General features: G+C 38.2%; 1 protein-coding gene across 1 annotated transcript in view; it reads right to left on the bottom strand.

Annotated features, from left to right (window-relative positions):
* Positions 1 to 15103, bottom strand: part of fer1l4 (fer-1 like family member 4) — a 37240-nt gene that overhangs the window by 14711 nt on the left and 7426 nt on the right. Inside the window, exons 6-32 of the mRNA XM_038280814.1 lie at positions 14946 to 14990; positions 13476 to 13640; positions 13345 to 13405; positions 13071 to 13202; positions 12327 to 12389; positions 12162 to 12246; positions 11899 to 12067; positions 10619 to 10796; positions 10280 to 10466; positions 9228 to 9307; positions 8735 to 8860; positions 8594 to 8660; positions 8317 to 8420; positions 7747 to 7855; positions 6989 to 7196; positions 5699 to 5831; positions 5511 to 5611; positions 5354 to 5441; positions 5158 to 5274; positions 4917 to 5069; positions 3914 to 4118; positions 3702 to 3826; positions 3482 to 3616; positions 2818 to 2991; positions 882 to 992; positions 640 to 801; positions 269 to 443 (exon numbers count right to left, since the gene is read on the bottom strand). Of these exons, the coding sequence (XP_038136742.1) occupies positions 269 to 443; positions 640 to 801; positions 882 to 992; positions 2818 to 2991; positions 3482 to 3616; positions 3702 to 3826; positions 3914 to 4118; positions 4917 to 5069; positions 5158 to 5274; positions 5354 to 5441; positions 5511 to 5611; positions 5699 to 5831; positions 6989 to 7196; positions 7747 to 7855; positions 8317 to 8420; positions 8594 to 8660; positions 8735 to 8860; positions 9228 to 9307; positions 10280 to 10466; positions 10619 to 10796; positions 11899 to 12067; positions 12162 to 12246; positions 12327 to 12389; positions 13071 to 13202; positions 13345 to 13405; positions 13476 to 13640; positions 14946 to 14990 (3458 nt within the window). The remainder of the gene's footprint in view (positions 1 to 268; positions 444 to 639; positions 802 to 881; positions 993 to 2817; positions 2992 to 3481; positions 3617 to 3701; positions 3827 to 3913; positions 4119 to 4916; positions 5070 to 5157; positions 5275 to 5353; positions 5442 to 5510; positions 5612 to 5698; positions 5832 to 6988; positions 7197 to 7746; positions 7856 to 8316; positions 8421 to 8593; positions 8661 to 8734; positions 8861 to 9227; positions 9308 to 10279; positions 10467 to 10618; positions 10797 to 11898; positions 12068 to 12161; positions 12247 to 12326; positions 12390 to 13070; positions 13203 to 13344; positions 13406 to 13475; positions 13641 to 14945; positions 14991 to 15103) is intronic.

Genomic DNA, 15103 nt, shown 5'->3' with positions numbered 1-15103 from the left:
TAGTTTTTTTACTTTGTTTTCATGTTTTGATTTTGTGGATTTTGGATATTTGGACTCCTGGTTTTCAGTTTGTTTGGACTTAGTTTTTCATGTTTGGATTTTTTGATTTCCAGCCTCTGTTTTCTGTTAACCTTCATTAAACCCACAAGTAAATCACCCCTGCCTCACTGCCTCTGCAATTTGGTTAATCTATCCACTACCAAATCTTGACAACTATACAGTTGGATCTAGCTTGCTTTGCATCTTTTAGCATTTCTAATGCTGTTACCTTTTGGTTTTGGTTCATCTTCTTCCTCCTCCTCCTCCCCTCCACATTCACGTGGAGCATAGTTCATGAGGTTCTGCACAACATGTGAGCCAACCAGGGCAAGGTGACCGAAGGCCCGATGCTCCACCACAAACACTGTCAGAGGAGGGTGGAGGTATGACTGCTCTGGAAGCTCCTGATAAAACCAAAGAAAGAAACTAGTTTTTTGTACATTTCTAGCTCTGGGAACCTCCAGCTTACAGACCTCCATTATAAACAGGTGAGAAAAATAAGATGTAGAACAAGAACATCATAAAAAAATCATCATTAACCCCAATGACCTTTTAAAATGTTTATAATTTAATGATATATATAGAAAAATAAATACAGACCACATCAAAGTAGCGGACCACTTCCTTAAAGTTAGGGTTGCTCTTGTAGCTCTGGATCTCCTCAGATTCCAGCTGCTGTCCTGCACACTCCACCCTCACCTGTGGGCGCTCCACCTCAAACAGCTGCACCCGCTTCAGCTCCCGTAGACCCCAGAACAGCACCTGAAAACATAAAACATGAGGTATCCAACGTTGCTCATCTGTGAACATTTAAACCCCCTGTGGGACCTAGAGAGCTTCACCTCGATCCTGAAGGTCTTCAGAACAGGTCGGACTCCCTCTGGGATGACATAACATCTCTGCTCCTCGTTGTAGGTCAGCTCCTGGGGATCCACACTAACGGGGAGGCGGGGCTTCAAGGAAGGGAGACGCACAACAGGTGAATAATCCTAATGATGATCTTATTTAATGTCAGTAGTTCTAATTATATAAATTCAGACTCATCTTAATCTGACCATAATAAACTATGTCTGCTGGAGTGGACAGACATCATGCTACCTCACTGAACGCCCTCAGTACATGCGGCTGCAGGGCTGTCAGTCAGAGGTGGCAGTATGCACCACCAGCCCCCCCATCCATCATAAACAACACCTTCTACCCTCTGCACCAGACTGTAGAGGAGCTCAGCAGCTCCTTTAGTAAAAGACTTTTACACCCTGTCTGTAAAACGGAGCGCTACCGCAGGACATTCTTTCCTGCTGCCATCAGACTCTACAATGCGACACTACAACGGCAATAAGTTGTTCAATGTATAATATGCAATTACTATTTGATAACCTGTGCAATAACCTGTTTATATTTAACACCCAGTGCAATAACTAAATATATAAAAATAAATATAAATATCCATCTATATAAATACCCATGTAAACACCCTGTGCAATAACCCGGTATAAGAATCCTACTAAAAAAAGCTGGACGCACTGTATATACTGTATTGTATATATCAACCTCAACCTCCATTTTCATCCTTTGGCAAATTCTTCTTCTTTGACTATTTGAGCTGATGTAACAAGTAAATTTCTCCACTGTGAGATCAATAAAGTCAATAAATCAATATGAAAATGGTTTTAAAACAAATTAAGTGTAAAAGATATAATGGACCCCATCAAGTAAAGCTCTAACTTGAGCGCATTATTTGTATTGCATGAGAGCCATATAGTTCAATTTCAGTCTCATCTGACCAGAGGAATCTCTTTCATTTGTTTGCTGTCTCTCCAACATCACTGCTGTGAATTGTTAAAGGGAATTTCTATGGCGTTCTTTCAACAATGTATTTTTTCCACTCTTCATTAAGGGATGGGATTATGGAGCATGGAGAATATGGTTTCAGGTCAACAGATTCTCCTATCTAAGCTATGGATGTCTGCAGATCCACGGTTATCCAGAGCCTCTTGGCTGCAGATCTGATTAAAGCTCTCATTGCTATCCTTGGCATTTAAGGCAGACAGTCAAGTCAAGGTAGCTTTGCAGAGGTGCCATATTTGTTTTAAGATGATGTTTTAGTCAGTGCTCTTTAGGGTTTTCAAAGCTCCTTTCTGCTAAAGTCCTTTTTATTAAATACAACTTGTTGGGTGATTTGCAGTAGCTGAAACCTGTTGGTCTGCTGAGGAGATTTTGCCAAAACTGTCGCAGCTGTTCAAAGCTCGATATATTGTTAATTGTCCTTTCTTCACAATCTAATATCTGATCTGTCTCTTATATTCCTTGATTTTAAAGATTGATCTGTTCACTAATTAGTTTAATACCAAAGGCAGCTGTTTGAAGTTGATTTATTGAAATAAATAAGAAACAAATCTTTATTTTCATTAGGAAATCATGATATTTTGAAGAGACTCCCAAAATATAATGTCTAGAGTACACAAACAGCAAATGAATAAAAACATGAAATGTTAAGCACTCTTAGAAAAAATGTAAAAATGCCATAGAAGATATGAACCATATTCAGGAGAAAAATAAAAATATATAACAGTAACATGTAGTTTTTAGATAAAGTGCAATGTGTTTCAGAGCACTCAATTGAATAAACTGATGTTCTCTTTGTTTGACAGCAGGGGTCAGAGTGCATATGAAGGGACACATAGGGGGTGGTAGAGTCAGCGTGGTTACTGATGCACATCGCAAAATATAAGGGGAAATAAAGATCAAGCATAGTCTAAGTGATTTATTTGGTCTCACCTCTCCAAAAGCAGAGTAGTCGAGCTCAATGAGCTCAAAAGCAGCCAGCAGCATTCCAGCAGGAACCCTCCCTCTGATGACATTATGGAAGCGAAGTTTGGGCTTTTCGTAGAACTGCTCCACAGTTTTAAACTCAGGCTCTGCATAAGCTCGACCCAGAGGCTTCGGACTGCCCTGCACAAACACAGGGATCCACAACTTGCTTGAAATCAAGTCTTTACTCTGCTGAGCCATTCTTGTTTAATTAAATTTAATACATTAATCACTGCAGACTTTAAAACTAATTAATGCAACCCTATTAAACATAACTCATTTCATTTTTTTCTTTATTGGAATTTTGCACCAAAAAAAAAAAAATTCATTATTAATCGGAAAGCACCTGTTTAACCCACAGGTGTCAAACTGATTCCAGAAAGGGCCTTGTGGCTGCAAGTTTTCTTTCCAACCAAACAATAGCAGACCAGACTCCATTCATATCATCGAGTCATCATGCTCAGATTGGACTCTCTTGATGAGAGTTGAATTGAGTCTGGTGTGCTATTGTTTTGATGGAAAGAAAACCTGCAGCCACACCGCCCTTTCTGGAACCAATTTGACACCCATGGTATAGAACAGATCAAAATATAAAGAATGAAACTTCAGAAGAAGAGATTCATAGATTTACCACTGCGTCATGGTCATAGATGTCGATGATGATAAGAGGAGGGTCTTGTTGAAATTGCTCCTTCGTTCCCTCGAGGAGAACTCTGTCAAACAACAAACACTCACACCAGGAAGGGGAGAGTGTGTCTGGACACACCTGTGCAAAGTTGTACAGACAGAATTCAGGTCAATGTGCACTGGAACAATCTGGACTTTGAAAGCAGTAGAGCAAGAGAACATACCTTGGTGACCTGGCACTGTGTAGAGAAGATCACCTTTGCAAAAGGGTCTGACAGGCCATCATCATCTGCAGCCATAAGGCCACGGCCCTGGTAGAGGTGACACCGTAGCTGGAAGTACCTGTAGTCTGAAAAGAGAAATATTTAAAAGGTTTTCTTGAAACAGACTTTTGATCAATAAGAACGTTTCAATTAACTTAAATCAGTGGACTCACCCTGGCAGGACAGACTGACAGGAAACTTTCTTCTTTCCTCCACAGGAAGGTGTTGTCTCTCCGTCTCCTCCTCCTCCTCTTCCTCATATATAGGCATGAACTCCTCTGGCAGGCTGTTGATCACTTCTTTACTGTACTTTACAAGACCCAGCCACAGGTACACCTCCAGCTTTGCAAAGGTTTCACTAGGTGAGCATCCTGGAGACTATAAGATTGAAGAATAAATCACTTAACCTTCACCACAATAAGCAGACACAGAATAATGATTTAGGATAGAAACCATAAAGCTTTATGTAAAACGACTGACATCTTGCATATCAGTTTAACCTGCTGTACTCTGTGAGGTGAGCCAAGCCAAATGGAAACATGAACAGATCTCCAAAATCCCTCTCTTTACTGATAACAGTCAGCCAACATACCAAGACTCTAAATCAGAGGGGAAACTCCAGGCCTCAAATGCCAGGGGCAGTGATTGGATTATTAAAGGCACTCTGGAGAAAGTGACTGTATACTGAGTAATAATAATTGAACTTTATTGATCTCACATTGGTAAATTTACCTCTGCATTTAACCCATCCCATTAGGGAGCAGTGGGCTGCCGTGGTGGGGTGCCTGGGGTGCAGTGTGGGGTTAAGTGTTTTGCTCACAGACTCATAGTGGCCTTCTATGGGAGTGGGGCTTGAACTCAGAACCTCAGGATTCCAGGCTCTATGCCCTAACCACTAGGCCGCCACTGTCCATAGAAAATTCAGACATTCGATTCAGAGATCAAGGACAAATCTAAATGCTGCAGGATACCAGCCCTCAAGGACTATAGTTACCCACATTGCTCTACAGCCTGAATTTAATTTTGTTTGGTAGCATTTATAGTTTAAAAACAAGTTCCTCTACAGCCACAGCCTTAACACCAATGCTTAGGACTTACTTGCGAACTCTCAAACACACCAACACCATCACAAAACACTAAAACTTTTTTTCAAAGTGACATATTTGCCATAATGACCTTCATGTAGAGAGTGGTGATGTGGCCACAGTCCCGCCCTTTCTGCTCCTCCACCAATGAGAAGAGGATGGAGTGGGAGGGAATCCTCACGTAAGCCAACCGTTTGCTTCCATTTAGCATCCAGAGAAAAACATCAGGGATGGTGCTCTGAGGCTAGAGGCAGAGATGTCAGAACTCGGTCAAATAATGCGCCATTCCTTTAATTGTTTACAGTTTTTAACACATTTTTGTGTATCCTAACCTCTACCGCCAGTTGGCGAAGCTTCTTTAGGATTTTCCGGCTTTCCTGCAAGTGCTCCTTGGTTTTGTTTCTGGTAATTCGCCGCCTGGCTCTCACTGCCTGTCTGGCTAATAGAACCTATAACCAGTCAAAGAGTCCGTTAGAAACTTGCAGTGGCCTTGTTTAAAAACAGAAACATATCTGAAAACAGACTGACCAAATTCTTTTTGATAAACTCCCTCCTGCATTTATCCAGGCTGTTGGGACGGGACTGAGATCTCCTGTCTGAAAAAGCACTAAACTGTCTGCAGAGCAAGAGATGTAAATAGAAGAGTCCAAACAAACAATCAACCCAATTATAATCGGAAACTCACTTGCAACAAGTCACCAGCTCTAGTAACACCTCGATCAGACTCTCTTTTGCTTTACTCTTCGGCCTCTGCAAGTCCATTTCCACCTTATTGAGACCAATCTCCTAAAAGACAGAAGAAGAGCTTCAGAAACAATGAAGGATTTATTCGAAGCAATTTCTGAGAAACAATTTAATTAAATAGATGCCCACAAGCCTGTCAGCCATCTTGCTTAACCAGTTGGCCTGATAGAGACGAAAGCTGTGATCTTCAAACTGACTCCAGACATACAGACAAGGCTTTAGATTTGTTGTTGGGGGCTGGAGTGGAATACACTTAAAGGACCTGAAAACAAGGAAAGAGACATTCATAGAGGATCAGACAGTATTCCATAAAGTAGTGGGATTTAACTTTAATAGTCATCGCCCATTTATGGGACGTTCTAAATACTTTAAATACTTTACTTGGTAAAAAAAAAAAAAAAAAAGAGCAAACATTTCTCTAGAGCTTGTGCTGACTGCTGCTTATTGTACATTTCAGCTAACAATATGATAACAAGACATTCAGCAACAAGGTTCTGGGTTCAAATGTCCCCCTTTGGTTTTGTGAATGGAGTTTGCATGTTTTCTCCATGCATTACTGAATGTCTGGCTTGCTTGGATTCCTCCCTCAATCCAAAAATATGATCATTAGATTAAGCTCCCACCAAATCACCCATAGTTCTGACTTACTCTGTGGATGGTTGGTTCTTCCATATTTCCAAATGTTGCATTGTGGACAATGGACAATAATGCCTTATAAGTTTCTTATCAGAAATGTTATTGGTTGAGTATTTCATTCAAGCTTTTTTGGTCTATTTCTGTGAACCACAATAAAAAGCAGCAGCATCACTTATATACTTTCACTGCTTTAATGCATTCTTTTTTTTCCACTGGTATTTTACTGTTTTAAATGAGTTTCTGCATTAATAGAAGTATTACAGGCTGATTTTTGATTCAGTTGCAGTTATATCTTACTATAGGTTTTGAAATTGGTCGGTTTTACAAGTTGCTCTAAAATATCTACTAAACACCTTACCAGCTAGGCCATGAAATCGACCCTTTGGTTAGAGGGTAAAGAGTAGAGAAGATGTGTTGTGAAGCCATGTTTTATGTCTTGGTGCTTCTCAAATTGATTTTAAAAAAGTTAATGATACAGAACAGCAGCCACTGTACAGCATTAAGTCTACTTTAGGTTTCTCTTTCTGAAGAAAACGTCTGAATATGATGATGCATGGATCATATCTTCTGAAATGCTAAAGTGGAAAACTTAATTGACAGCACATTTCTTATAACCTTTACCTGAGAACCACAACTGTGTAAAATACCTTTTTCAAGTTAAAGTATAAGTGATTCATGAAGCTTAATCATTTTTAGAGCACTTCCTGAACAAGGAATTAAACATATCTTTTCATTGGGCAGATCTATAGGAATCATCTGCTGAATTAATGTCTAACCACTAACCCGTCATATTCGGTGGGCTGAGGTCTCATGGGAGAAGACACAGATCTGTTCTTGGGTTCAGGATTCGTCATCTCCTCTCTGTCCAACTCATCCTCTGATTCCAACAGACCATGAGTTTCCTCCATCAGATCTTCTCTGCTCCTCCTCAGCTCCTCCCTGCTCTGGCTTTTCTTTGACTTCCCAATTCCCATTGCCTTCCCATAATTTCCTGCAAATACAAAAACAGATCGGGAGTTTCGACCATTTGTTCCACGTTTTGGAAAAGTTATACCAATGTGATGTTGATTTGTTCATTCTTTTTCCTCCCCATTCTTCTGAGATTGGGGTTGAGGAAGAGGAAAGAAGGAAACAAATGTAACAATAAATACCGTAGTTGGGATAATCAAATAAAGGGGTAGGGTTTTAGAGTTCTACATGACAAACTGAATAGAGTATAAGACTGTACCACCTTTTGTGAACATAGGAGATGCATATTCTTCATGTTGTCCCTTAATTAAAAATGTGAATAGAAAAAAAAAAAATTGACAGATTTCTGGCGTTTGAGGCCAATATCGTCTAAAATGCATATTCAGTGAAAATTAAAATCTATACCACAAAAACTGACAAAAAAAATGACAGAAAGTAGATTGTTATGACATTTATTTCTTACCAAAATAATTGTTAGTTTTGCAATTAACTAACAGAAATCAGTTTTAATATGTAGAAGTCTTTAGGAGGTTAATGTATTGGTAATAAAAAGCATACTATACAACATTTACCAATAGAGAGTTCAAAGGTCAGAGGTTTGGTTCCTACTGTCGGGTCAATCATTGTGACTTCAAACAGAGATGCAAAAAGCAGAAACTCTTCCTTCTGCCCCAGATAACCCTGAGTGAAAAAAAACTATATTTATTGTACAGTAACAGAATTTGCTCAATTTCTACTGAACATCCAGAATACAGATAGAATTAAATAAAATCTCAACATTAAAATGACAGGGGAAAAAAATTATATAATTTTTTTAATTAGCAGTGAAGATGATGAAAGCTAAAAAGATTAAAAAATTATAATTTTGTATAAATTTAGAGTTTATGTTTTAATCTTAATTATTCTGTAAAGTGTAGATTTAAATAAACTTTGTCTTTTAACGGCTACTCTCTTTCAAGGCAAATAATTAAAATGGATGGGTGAGAGAAACTACTTTGCATTAAACATTTAATCAAATAAGCATTTTTCAAATATTTAATGATGTGTTTTTATTATCTAATATCAAATATCTATTAACAATATTTGACTGATTCAACCCTGATAATAATGATGGTACGGCTACCTTTCTAAACCATACTGACCTCAGGCAGAGGATGGATCTCCTTAACCTCCACAGTCACAGACTCTGGTACCTCAACTCCCGCCTCTTCAGACTCATCAGCTAATTCGATTGTAGCTGAAGCGGCTTTGGCAGCAAAAAGTACAAAATATATATATATATTTTTTTTTTCTGATTTGCTCCTTTTTAGCCAATGAAGATGAAAATAACAGTGTTAAAGCAATAGCTAAATTAGTTTGTAGCCAAGGTACATTATCATCATTGAATATACAACTGTCAAATATCTTATTTAATCTAACCTTCCTTCTTTTCCTTCTTGCTCCGTTTTTTCTGCTTTCTTCCAAACTTACCCAGTGCCCCTTTCACCTTAAAGAGTCCAAACAATAAAGTTACAGTTAATAAGGCATTTATTTATTATCACACTGTCTTGTGAGAACTACCTTCCCGGCTGCAATAGAGCCAGTATCTGTGGGGATTGCAGAGGGAGAGGAATAAACATCCATGGAGAGGGCCAGGAGGAGTCGACCTCGATAGAAGATTCCTTCACCCAAACCCTCATTCAAGGCCTGAAAAATTAATCAAACTTAAACCTTCTTCCTGTTTTCCTTCATAAGATAGCTGAAGAAAAGTAGGCTTTTCATTACACATATGCCCTAAAATACCTTCATGAAAACTTAGCTCATTTTTAAAGATGGAGCCATTGTTTTTTAGTTATTTCTGAAATACGCTATTATGTAAAAATAAGACTATGGAGTTGGTGGTTTCACTTTAATTAAGTAAGATAAACCATTTACATTTGCAGTAAATGGTTAGTTCATCTAAATGTACTTTACTTTTATTTTTGCAATGTCTTTCTGTGACACACTTTGGTCCTCCTGGTGTTGCTGTAAAGTGCAATATAAATAAACTTTGATTAAATTTGATTTGATTTACCTGATGGATGTCTCCCAGGGTGGAGTTTTGAGAAGAGCCATAAAGATTAACCCAGTTTGGACCAAAGGTTGGGTTAAACCCTGCATGGGGAAGTTAGAAAAAAACAGGGGTGTTAAAATGTTAATGAACATGACATTATAACAATCGCCTTTCTTTTTTTGTTGTTTCTATGTTATGGAAGAGGTTTAGGAAATAAAACAGTTAACTGATTTTTCATTTTAATGAGTTTAATATGGGAAAAAAGTCAAAATTCTGACTTTAATCTCAGAATTCTGAGATTAAAATCAGAATTTTTTTGAAGAAAGTCAGAACTCTGTGGAAAAAAGTCAGAATTCTGAGATTACAGTCAGAATTCTCAAAACTCTGACTTTTAAACTATTGATTCAAAATCTAATTCAAAATCATGTAGCTCTTTTTTTGTTTTTCCATTGGCCCTTATTTCTCTTCCGTACTTTGTTATATCATGCATACACACATATCTTTAAAATGCAATATAACTTTTACAAAAGACTAGGTATCGATCATAATAGTAAAAATAAGCATTAGATGTTCCCCCTCCCCATTATGCACCATGATAGATCCTAAAATGTTTCAGCAGTCAGCAGGCACAAAGCTTCAGAGGTAATGATTAGGATTATTTACTATCAGGTGGCAACATAACTGGATCCTTGGTACTGCATGGAGGAGCTGAGTAGCAGCAGGGAGTAGAAAGTAAAGGAAGATGTGTTTCAAACTGCAGTTCGGATGAAGAAATGTATTATTTACTGTAAAACAGCAGTCCTGCTTTAATATATAACAGTTTACTGTGGAGAAAAAGGAGCATGAGTAAGAAAAGGAAAAATGTTAACAGATGAATCAGGGTTTGAGAAATCATTTAACAAAAGTTACACCACAATGAACCAAAGTTATCAGGAAAATGGAAAACAGCAGACACATTTTCCATGGATAAATACGCATACACTAATATGGCTTTGTTGGAGTTTTCAACTTTTCATGGTCTTCTCAGTGTGTAAAGGTTGAGAGATGCTTTGAGCACTCTTCCAGCTTCATACCGTTTCTGGTGGGGTCAGATATTTGCTGAAGGTCCAGGAAGTGAGTTGCCAAAGCTGTGTCTCCCATCTTGGCATCATCAAGGAGTTGGATTTTGATTCGCTGAGCCAGAGGAGGAAACTGCTCAATAAAGGAGATCTCTTCATTCCATACAGGGTAGCTGGTGGCACTGGCAACTGACGTTTCACCCTAAAATGAAGAAACCGAAAGATAAATATTCAAAACGGAGCTAAAACAATGTAACCCATCAAAAGCCTAAAGTGTTATTCATGGTTAAAGCTGCTTTGTCTTATAAAGTCAAACAAGAGATATTACTACATTTGTATTTTCTATTTGTTTACCTGCTGTCCAGCGAAGGTCACCTGTACGTAGGGGTCAATGAAGACCGCTCTGTCACTGACAGACATTTTGGCCATCAGTCCTGCTTCCATGGTTGGCAGACCCTCGGCTCTGTAGATTCGGACACGAAACCGAGCCCACGGACGCTCAGACGGCATGCCGCGAGGAAGCAACAGATGTCTTTATAAAACCACATCCAGAAAAATAATAATAAATGAATTCATATTAACCAGGCTCATTTTTGACAGAGAAGATTGATTACTTTTTTAAAATTTATTTGGTCTTTGAAAAACAAGACATAGACATTCAGAAATAACTGCCTATTTTATAATATTACATTAATGATTTTGCTTCTAATACATTCACATCTAATGCAATGTGAGCATCAAAAAAGCATCTGCTGCTTCCTTTTTGATGCCTGTCCACATTAAGGTCTGATGCACCTCAAGAGCATGTTTGTTGTTTGCTCCTAAGGCGCGTCCAGTAAAGTGTGTCCAGATGCGTCTGATGCTTCTGCTGCTCCTGTGTTCAATGGCAGAGAGTGGCTTCGCTACATTTGCTGTTATTCGTGGGTAAAAAGTAGTTTTGATATGTTTTCAAGTGAGAAAGTCCACCTCAAAACATCATCTGTGTAGTCAGTTCATCAAAATTACAATCCTAAATTACAATTTCCAGTGCTCTGGCACTGGAAATCCCCTTCAATGGCAGCCTCTTTCACGGTCGCCTCTTCTGGGTTTTTCACTAATATTAGTGGCGGCTGAAAGGCGGCTTAATCCAAACAGTAGGTACCAGAATAATAAAAGTGAACATATTTTGACATTTTAAGTTAAATTAGGCGTTAATAAACTGTTTCAGAGGAGTGATAAACCAGCTGTTTTTGCTGTTTTAATCGCGTGTGGTCTGAACATAGCATTAGACATCAAAGTATCTTCCCTGAGTTACTGAATATAACTATCAGTTATTATAGTAAAATGTGTCGTAATTCTTTTTCATTTTTCAACTGAAAAGTAACATAATGATTGATGATAGAGGCAGCAGATTGACAAAGAAAAGAAAACGGCCTGGAACATAATCCTGAGGGATTATTAAAAAAGGACTAAACACTGAAATTAAAAAAAGGAGTGATAGTGACCAGTACTGACCAAGATGGACAGAGAAAGAACTAATATTCTGGTGCCTGTAAAGTTGTGACTGCTAAACAATGAATACACCATTGCGAACAACAAAATCTCTTTTGCATTTTCTAATCTTAATAAAGTAATAAACACTGTTTTTTGCTGACTTTTCAATGTCTTCACTGCTTCCAGACGAGGTGTTGGATGGAAAACCGGACATACGATGAGGGTCTCCCTTCATCAGCACACTAAGGCTGGCCTGGACATACCCCTTCACTCCTGACCGGGTGTCTGTTGGGTCAGTGAGAGGAGCCCACTTCTGGTAGAAACGATGGTCTGGAGAAGCAGAGGGATGATGAATCATCACTGCAGAGGATTACATACGGTCTGAGGTGGAGTTATTTGTTAAGAGCTGTTAGCTGTACTCTACCTGGCTGACTGTAAACAGTGGAGATATCAATCTTAAAGGTCCCAATGTGTGACATCAGGAAGGCCAGAGTCCGTCTGTGGAACACCTGACAGGAGATAAACCAAGCAATCGCGATGGCCATTCTGCATCTTAAAAGTATAATAAATAGATAAATAAAATAGGAACCTTTATCTCTATGACTTTGTCAAGGAAGATTTGTTGAGCCTCCTGAAACTCAAACTGGAAATTCTAGAAAACGGGAAATTAAGAAAACAAGAAAAAACTTTAGTTTGCTCAATCTTTGCACATGTCGACATACTGAAAACACCTAATATCCAAAGTTAGGTATAATGGGGAATCCTTGATGCAGTGGACCTTTTCTTTCTCAATTACCTTTAAAAATTGTTAAGGAGAGTTACATCATACACCTTTTAGAAAGTTGATGCAAGGAGATTTTCACTTCAGATCTTTCAGCAGGATAATTATCCAAAAGCTGTGGTTAATTAAAAAAACTCAGCTTTCTCCTTGGTCTAAAACACGTGGCAATATCAGTGAGTGACCCGAATCCTCTGGAAAACCTGCGGCTGGGCTAAAGCAAAAAGAGCTAAAGAGGGGCACTGCTCAGTACGATATGCTGTAGCGTTGCAGTCTCTCTGCTTAACTGAATTAACCTGGAGTGAGATTTTTAAACAAAAGTTTAAAGTATAAAATCTGCACACAAACATAAATATATCATTAGAACTGCAAATATGATAAATTCAGAAGAATCAATAAATGGAAAAAATAGTCATTTGAATACAGAACAATGAATAGATATATCACTATACAAAGCTCTCTATGAAGCATCACTCTCCTTTTTTCCACGCATTACTATGCAAACAGATTTCTACACCAGAAGTTCAGTTTTCTGCTGAACTCTCAGTGACTTACCTCATTGTAGAATGGGCAGTTGGTGGATTTCTGTGTTGCTGTGTGTTTTTTCTGACCTCCAACACTGATAAAAACTGCAGGATTAATATTTACGCCGACGAGCTTCTGAGCCTCTAGGATGTTCACATTCACCTAGATCCACAAACAGTCAAACAAACAGTCGAGGAGTTTAACTCCATAAACTTTGGGAGAGCCTGAGAGAACGTTATGAATATTGTATATTGGGTTAACCTTATGTTGGCTGTATAGGGAGTTATAAAGCAACTGAACCCACCTGAAAGCTCTGGACTCTGGGCATCGCTGCAACAGTAGTTCTAGACAGCGGTCTCCAACGGCTGCAAACACAGAGAAAATCAGTGCGTTTGTCCTCTGAGGGGTTAGAGACAGAAAGGAGCACCAACCGACCTTAGGAGAGATGTGAATATGATATCAGAGATCTCCATCTCCACAAGGTCATCATCATAATCATAATCTTCATCATCCTCGTCTTCATCCCCTGTCCGAATTAGGCTCTGACCGAGACGACGAGCATCTCTCTCCATTTGATTGGTGCGAGCCAACAAGGAACCTCTAAAGAAATGAAAAAAGGAAGATTCACTTTTAGTCAGTGACTTTGCTACAGAATGCAGTAAAAGCAGAAATGCACAACTGTTATGAGCAGTGTTTAAAATGTAAAGTCAATGCTGGAAATTGTCAGCTTTATCTGTTTAATCCTGAATCAGAAAAACTGTTATCAATACAACAAAAAGTGAAAATATCTGCATAGGTTATAATAGCTGTGAAGATTGAAAGAGGGAAGAACTTAAACAGAAGAAAAAGTGTTTGACACTGTTACACACTGGCCCAAGACATTTTCCAGTCTTTCTTGAATATTTTTTATGTCTCGTGCCCTTCTAATTTCAGACTGTATTCCATCTCAGTGGGATTTCATGTAATAGAACCACCACAAAACACAACTTTAAATTCAATTCAAAAAACTTTATTAACATTCAGATATAAATAAAAGAGGTGGGTGTGTTTTTCAGTGTTTAGTCCTGTTTCCCTACAGGCTCAGCTTTTACTCTTACTGGCTGTATGTGCTCTCTTTCATCTTTTGTTGACAAACCTTAAGGGAAATTTAACTTTTTTTGTAACCTATCTTGTGCAAATAAATTGCAACATGATCCAACATGCTGCCACTTTAAGCAAAGCAGTTATCAATATTTGTGAAGTGAAATAAGAAAAGGAATTACACAAAAACAAAGAAAAGTGTGGCACTTTTTCAGTTGCCACATTTATATCACATAAACACGCTTTGATCTAATCTGGCAGTGTCCAACTCAGTCTTTAAGGTCCAGCGTCTGACATGTTTTAGATGTTTTTCTTGGCCTAAAAAACCTGCATCGAATAAACTGTTTACTAGGAGGCCTCTGCAAACCTGATGACAAGCAGCAGAGAAAATTCAGCTGTTTAAAGCAGCTTATTGAAGCTGGTAACATCTAAAACATGCATGTTCTTCAACAATAGAATTAAAAGTTAATGTTAATCAATTCTCTCTAATAAAGTCATGAAAGCAGACTGAATTTAATTACTTATATTATTGATGGCATAAGAGCAGGAGGAAGCTCAAAACAAATTAATGGCACACTTATTATTTTTTATCCATTTTACTTTTTATTTTAATTATCTGTTTTTGGGGGTCGGTCTGGTGAATAAAAGCATCACAAAAAGTAAAAATATTTTAGGTGATCTGAATACTTTAGTATAGTACCATAGCTGTAATGGGATACTCTATATTCTGGCTGCTGAACTTAAGCAAACTGAAAGAAAAAAAAAATGGCTTGTTGCTGCAACAACGAAGAAATAAATGAATGTGCGGCTTCTGTAAAGTCTCACCTCTCAATATCATCGAATCCATCATTCCTGATGACCAGTGCTGACCTGTGAATGAATAGAAAATCTATAAAAGAAAGATTAAAACCATCCTGCTGCCTTGCAGTGTGGCTTCATGTGAACTCTCATAAATATCTCTTTCCAGACACCCAGAGAGGCAA

The sequence above is a fragment of the Cyprinodon tularosa genome, unplaced genomic scaffold (genome assembly GCF_016077235.1).
Source record: "Cyprinodon tularosa strain WSP-4 unplaced genomic scaffold, ASM1607723v1 ctg165, whole genome shotgun sequence".
In the NCBI taxonomy this organism is placed as follows: Eukaryota; Metazoa; Chordata; class Actinopteri; order Cyprinodontiformes; family Cyprinodontidae; genus Cyprinodon; species Cyprinodon tularosa.
Note: the sequence above shows the minus strand (reverse complement) of the source record. Positions and strands in the feature narration are given on the sequence as shown.